The sequence below is a fragment of the Poecilia latipinna genome, unplaced genomic scaffold, assembly GCF_001443285.1.
Source record: "Poecilia latipinna isolate Pla-1442-1.1 unplaced genomic scaffold, P_latipinna-1.0 Scaffold1858, whole genome shotgun sequence".
In the NCBI taxonomy this organism is placed as follows: Eukaryota; Metazoa; Chordata; class Actinopteri; order Cyprinodontiformes; family Poeciliidae; genus Poecilia; species Poecilia latipinna.
The window spans coordinates 90,690-98,123 of NW_015114474.1; the positions used below are offsets into that span (position 1 = coordinate 90,690).

The window sequence follows — 7,434 nt, forward strand, 5'->3', positions numbered from 1 at the left end:
TCATTTTATAATTTTTTTAATCCGATTACTCGATTAATCGTAAGTATAATCGATAGATTACTCGATTACTAAAATATTCGTTTACAACAGCCCTACTTGGTTGCCACTGACAACACTGATGTCCCTGAACTCTGGTCGACTTTGAAGGTCTGGTGTGGTGTCTATTTCTTATCCATCAGTAAAACATTCTTTAATTTTTGAAGGATATGAGAATGAAATATCTTGAAAGGTGAAATACATTCAGCAAATGACTTCAAAACTGAGTGGAGCCACTCAGTTGCCACTGGTGAAATTTTTTATTGTTGTAGTTCTAAAATAGTGTAGTTCAGGTTTTTATGTTTTCAAACACAAAAGGATTGTATTTCAGCTTTAGACATTTGACAGTACAACATGTGACTTAGAAACCTCTTGGGTTTCTGACCAGTATTTCCAGATGGCTTGGCAGTACAGATAGAGTGCACCATTAGGGCTGAGGCATTTCCACCTTGTAGCACTGTCAGGCTTAATTGAAAATACAAAAAAAGGCCTGTCGCAATAAGCAGTAAACAATCGCATGATAAATTGAAACAAACTCAATAATTTCCATTTTCATGATTTATCTATTTTCCCTTTTTTTCTCTCTCTACCAAAAACTGGATGTCAAAACGCTGGTGTTTTGGTCTCAACCTGCCCTTTTTTTGAAGGACAGAGACTTCATTTTATATGTCATTTATTTTTTGTTTTGTTTATTTATTTTGGATATTTAAAATCTTTTCCAGTTCCAGTGTTTAAATGTTCATTACAATTTAAAGTTTATTGATCTTTGACAATGTGTTCCTGAATTATTACACCATTAGCATTGCATTAGATTAGGTATATCGCAATAACTTCTGGGACAATTTATCATCCAGCAAAATACCATGACAGGCCTTTACAAAGGTAAACAGATCATCTGTCGTCTCAGATGATCTGCATACCTTTTTATATTGTATCACTTATCATTTAATCAGGATCATTTTATTTCTTTCTAATTTTAGTAATAACTTTCCATCTGATACCTGAACCAAACTTGTGCAAGTAGCACTGAAAAAAACAATGTTATAAATGTTTTGTCCACAAATTACAGAACCTGCAGTCAGCTCTTTGTTTTCTTTTGTTACATCATACACTGCTACTGCTGTCCAAGTTCCTTTCTCTAGCTAGGTTGTTGCTTTTGCAGCATCCTTCTCCTCTTCACCATATCAGCAAACTAGAGTTTCAGAGGTGTGTTTGGGGCTTAAAAATAAGGAAACGGCTCTTACTTTTGCTCTCAGTGAATCACAGGTTCTTTTATATCACCTCTGTTGCTTTTTCCTCATGTGCCCTCAGCCTCATTATTACTGTCAAGAAAATGCCTCATGTTCAAATTTTCTCTGAGTTTTATCTTGTGGTGCTTTTATCCACTTTTTAGTTCCTGACAGCCACTAAAATAACTTTGCAAGAATTACAGTTGTAGGAAAATGATCTTCTTTATAAACTCTGCTTATGTATTTTACAGGTAATGTGTTTGTAAATCTTTAACACTTTTAAGTCTTTTTATCCTTCTGAAAATGAAAAAATAATGCCCAAATGTATTAATACATTAGTATCTGAGTGTGCTCACCATGGAATGATGTCATAGAATTACACTCACTGCTGTCTGTTTCTAAACAGTGAATACACAGTGAATAGCAGCAGCAACATTAAATTTGCAGAAGATTTAATTCTGTAACTGTAATTAAAACAACATATATATTTGAATACTTTATTACCTTTTTTCCTATTGCTTGGGGAGTAATAATGCTTTCAGCTAATTAGAGAATATACAATAGTAGCTTTATATCAAAAAGATGAGACAATATTTTTGCAAAAAACTAAAAACAATTAGTTTTGTTTTTCACAAATTGAACAAGAGCATCAAAGATCAGAAACTATCTTTTCAACATGCGATAATATTTTATCCATAATGTGTTCCAGTTGTTGTTTTTAATTTATTTATTTTTTTTATACAACTATTTGAAATTTTTTATGAATCTGAAACTATTTTTGAGAAAATCATTGGTCCACTTTAGGAACAATCTGGACTTTTTTTAAACCTTCCTGAAAACTTGGAAGACTGAGATGTTTAGTTTGAGACAACGGAACGTTTTCTTAAGCATTTCTTTGAGAACCTGCATTTTTACTTTTAAAGCTTATAAAGTTAAGCATGTGATTAATCTGATTAAATTGTATAAATACCTGTTTAAGCTCTTCTGCCATCTTTTAGGGCTGTATTTGTTGCCCACTTGCATTCGTCGTGTAACACTGATGTTTTCCACTCACCTCTGGCGGCCATTTTAACCAGACAATATGTGTTTTGGTCTGTAAACAGTTAAAATGTTCTTGCTGAGCTGTGCAGACAGAATGCTGTATAATGTTTTATCTTTATCACCAGCTCAGGCAGCTTTCACGTGTCAACCACCCCAATATTGTGAAGTTGTATGGCTCTTGTAAAAGTCCGGTAAGTTAACTTAAGAGTGAGTACATGCCATGAATTTTCTGACTTGGTTCCTTGAAGAGGGTTTCTCTGCTCCTTTCCTCCTTTAGGTCTGCCTGGTGATGGAATATGCTGAAGGTGGATCGTTATACAATGGTGAGTCCAGATGCTGCTGTTACACTCTTTAAAGACCACAGCATTGAGATGAGGAACAACCCTGTTTCAGTTGACCTTTTTACTGTTGCATGATTGATGGGAAGCTTGTTGGATTTTATTGACAATTCGTCATTGCACAGTGACTTTCAGTGTTTGTAGTGGTTGTGACTGTTGTATTTATCCAAATGGAGATTTGAAGGCTTGGGAAGATATAAATGAGAAAAATAAACTTGAAGCCTTTTACCTTATTTTTCTCACTGAAGATTTAGACTTGCACACCAAGAACAAGATGTCCTTATGTTTTATTTTGCGTGTATGTGGTTTTTTTCTGATTAAGAATGAATGTTATCTTTATGTGAAGGTCTGCCTAACTGAAGTTGACTTGCTTAAATTCAGCATTTTTTCTGTAGCTTAATCCTGTTGCACTGCAGCATAGTTGGATTCTGGAGCAGAGCGTTGGACTGTTGTCTCCTGAGGCTTTTTCTTAAGCATATAAAAATTATTCCCCAACATTTAGAGAATTGTGACTCAAGTCACACTGAATGAAATGTTATTTGCCCATTAACTTGTGGACTTCTTATTTGCAAAATAATTATGATTTGAATATAAATGGTTAAGGTATGTAGAGCTGACAGTATTTAGCACAGACTAGTGATAGCTTCTTTGTGGTTTCCATTCTTTACACTCCTTTAGTCCAAGCGTAATATTTTTGAAACCATATCTTAATGTTTTTGGGATCTCATGTGAATGATGTTTATAACTGTAAGGTCTCAGTTTTATCTTGTCTAATTGTTGAAGCAGCTATAGCCAAGAGACAGTTGAGTAGATGTGTGGCACAGCAATGTGTGCCTGCAGGACCCAGTTTGCTGTCTGTTTTTTTTTTTTTTTTTTTTTTTTAAGTTTTTTGTTCATGGTGGTGTTTGTGACTGTGTTCTCTTGTTCACAGTGCTGCATGGTGCTGAACCCCTCCCTTATTACACTGCTTCCCATGCCATGAGCTGGTGTTATCAGTGTTCCCAGGGCGTGGCCTATCTCCATGGCATGAAACCAAAGGCTCTCATTCACAGGGACCTCAAACCACCCAAGTATGCTCCTTCTCCTCACTATACATACACTGCTGTCTCTTGTGTCACTATCACTGAAGTGCCTTGACTTCACTCTCTGATCTTGCTAGCTCACAAACGCAGCGAGGCAAAAACTGTTTACTTTCCAGGTCATAAACCTCTACACCTCCTGCATCAAAATAGGAATGTCATAAAAGCACATAACACCAGTTTTAAAGTCACTACACTGGCTCCCTGTAGCTCAGACAATAGACTTTAAAATACTCTTGTTAGTTTATAAATCACTAAACGGTTTAGCACCACAATACATTAAAGATCTGTTGTTGTACCAACCATCTAGACCCCTCAGATCTTCTGGTTCTGGTTCTGCTCTGCATCCCCAGAACCAGAACCAAACGAGGAGAAGCAGCATTCAGCTTCTATGCACCACAAATTTGGAACAAATTTCCAGAAAACTGTAAAACAGCTGAATGAGTGCTTTTAAATCTCGACTTAAAACCCACCTGTTTAGAGTTGCCTATGGCTGAAGTAGGGTTAGAGTCCCAGTTAAACGGCGTTTTAACTAAAGTTCTAAAGGGTTAGAAAAGCGGTGCAGGTTTTAATGTTTTTTTTATTTTTATTTCATTTATTTATTTTTATTAATTTTTTGATTGTTTATTCAATGTCACATGACTCTGTGTTTTTGTTTTTAATGATGCAAAGCACTTTGAATTGCCTTGCTGCTGAAATGTGCTATACAAATAAAATTTGATTGATTGATTGATTGATTAATAAAAAAAACACTAAGAATGTGTAATGTAATGCAGAAGTGATTTATTTTAGTTCAGAGATGGGGCTGCTTAGAAAATGTCAAGTTGCTGAATAGAGTTTGCGAGGTCAGAGGTTTGAAAGTTGTCCCTCAGTTGTGTCGAGTAGGTAAGCATGATACGAACATAAAGACAATCTCAAAAAGTCCCAAGGAAGCAGAAGTAAAAGTTCTAAAAAATTGTGCTGTTCATTATTCACTGCTTTTCTACATATAAGCTGTTTAACAGCAAGTCATTCGTTATTGAATCACATCTTTGAGATCTAAAGTGCTTAACGCGCTTGAAACATGTTAATTCAAGATAACCTGACTTTATTCAGCAACAAATTCCTTTTAAACTGTGGTTTTCAAATTTCTTAAGTTCCTTTTAGGGGAACAAGACTTTTCCCCTATTTTTCAGTGAATTTGAAATTGCACTGAATTTTCAGTGCAATTTGAGTTTGTTTTCAGGCCAAAAAAATAATTCACAATGTCTTTTATTTCTTTTGTCTTTTCCACTTGTTTGGGAAAAATAGACATTGCTAAAAATGTATTCATTTAAAATGCACAACTATGTGTGTATTTAAAGGTCTGACAGTCTCAGGAAGAACAGACTTGCTGTAGCATTGCTCAGCACATCTGGGGCCTCATGCATAAAAGACTGCACAGTTTTGATACTAAAACTTGGTGTACGGAAAAATTTAGAAAAGCGCGGGCATACAAAAAAATTGGATGCATAAAGCTGTGCGCACGCACGTGGCCGTGCACCTTTCCTTTATAAATCCTAATTTGCGGAAAATGGAGCGCAGATGCTGGTCCGCTTGTTGCCACCCACAACAAATACTTATGTAAATTTGTATAAATACCCGGAAGTCTGCCATCATGTGAAGCAATAACCATGGCAACGTCCTTGTTTGAAGCAGTATAAGTATTTGCAATAATAATTATTCTATATTTTATTTAAAAGGTACTTTGAGGGCACATAATGCCACCTCACAAAAATAAAAATACATTTTAAAGAAAAAAAAAATCCAAAATAAAAAATAAAGAGATCATGCAAATGCCTGTCTGAACAGTGGCGCGTTCAGCCAGGATTTAAAGACAGACAGGGAGTAAGAGGGTCCTTTGAGTGGGGAAAGTGGACGTTTATTCTAAATAGTAGAATCATGTGAAGTTGTACATTTACAGAATAAAGATGCTTTATGTCCATAAGGTGCATTCACAAAGCGGGCGGCTCGACTGAAGGATGGCTGCAGCTGGACTGGTACCGGTACCGCTCCTTCTTTAAGTTTTGCTCAGAGATCCAGGATAATCAGTCTGGCTTAATCTAAACGCTAATGAACCACCATCAACATTTCACAGCAGATCAATATGATCTCTGAACAAACGCTCCCTCTGAATACTTCCATTGGCGATGTTCTCCATCAGAGCCAAAGCTCCACAATTACGCGGCTCACCTTTGCGCAGCTACTTATATACGTGTGATTGTATACACATCTTGGTCACCTTAAAAATAATCAAACCTGTTTATTATTTTTAATTAGCAGGTTTGAGTTAATCTGTTTTTTTTTGTTTTTTTTAGTGAGAATGAAATTACCAATGCGTTACATCTTTATGAGACAAAAACTGAGAAAAAGTACTACTTACATTCGAGCGAGGTTTTCACATACTTTTATTTTTATTTTTTTTATTTTGTGTGCATTTTAGCTTATTGTCTGAGGATAAATGCGATTCAGTTTCATCGTTAAGGTTTAAGCAATAAAATTTTAAAATCATAAAAAACATTTGTTTGGCGCTTCTTAGTCTAAATAACACTGAATGTAATCAGATTTTAGTGTATTTAGGTGAATTTTGACGCTTTGTAGTTTGATAGTGTCCACAGAAAAGTTTGTGTGGCTGCCGCACATTTTCACGCCAGCGACAAAGGGTGCGTATATTTACACAAACCTTGACGCAAAGTAAAAATTTTTATACATGCCAATTTTTGCGTAAAATATGGGAACGCACATTTTTTGTGTGCATGCACGCCTTATGCATGAGGCCCCTGGACTTTAGCTATGGCTGCTCCTCAGGATGTCCACCAGTAAACTTACTGGCAAAATGAAAGTAGTGCAAAGAAACCAAATTATATATTTAGACGTTAGTTGTCTGAACAATTTGTTCAACATATTCACTGAAACATAAAACGGACAATAATAATTGTAATAAAACTGCTCAATCAGAATTTACTTGTTCAAAAAATGAAAGTTTAGCAAAATATTTTCTTTAAGAAATATAAAAATGGACTCTTTAGAGCATATATAAAGATAAAGTTGATTTAAGGAAAGAATCCCAATGACCTAATAATCATTCTGTCTATTGTAGCTCTTTTACTACATGGTAACACGTTTCTTTTTGTATGTAAAAAATGTCAATAAAATAATATCTTAATCTCGCACTCAGTTAAATCAATTTTTAGAATAACCAATTTAAAAATAGTATGCTTTTAAAAATGCACTTGACTCCAATTTTAAAAAAAAGATTTAATAGTTGTATCACTTATCAATAAAACATGAGTAAGAGAAAACTTTTTTTTTCTGGATTGACTGGTTGTGTTAGTGATGAATGGAAATGCTGCACGTTCTTGAAAAGGAATTCAATAGTCCTGAATTTGTGCTTGTTTGGGTCAGTACCCAGTTCCATAAATAGAAAATGTTAATCATAAACAATCCTAAAATATCCAACTAATTCCAGCTAAGAAGATCAGCATTTGGTCAGTGTTTCTGTTTTGAAGCTGTTGGGATGAATAGAAGTCATCACACATCGGCTGGCGCAGAAGGAGATGTGAATACATACAACACATGCTTCTCCCCATTAATCTAAGGGGAGAAACATGTTTCTCTCCTTAGGTTAGATCAGTGTTTCTCAACCTTTTTTGGGCCAGCGTCCCCCTAGCCTTCATCCAGGTCCCTCACCAC

The 7,434-nt window shown here is 35.3% G+C and overlaps 1 protein-coding gene across 4 annotated transcripts in view; it reads left to right on the forward strand.

The window, feature by feature from the left end:
• The window catches only part of LOC106934785 (mitogen-activated protein kinase kinase kinase 7), a 47,271-nt gene that overhangs the window by 10,100 nt on the left and 29,737 nt on the right, over positions 1–7,434 (forward strand). For all 4 annotated transcript variants that reach the window (XM_015014901.1, XM_015014900.1, XM_015014902.1 and 1 more), the window contains exons 4-6: positions 2,432–2,497; positions 2,584–2,629; positions 3,576–3,714. In XM_015014901.1, coding sequence (XP_014870387.1) covers positions 2,432–2,497; positions 2,584–2,629; positions 3,576–3,714 — 251 coding nt within the window. The remainder of the gene's footprint in view (positions 1–2,431; positions 2,498–2,583; positions 2,630–3,575; positions 3,715–7,434) is intronic.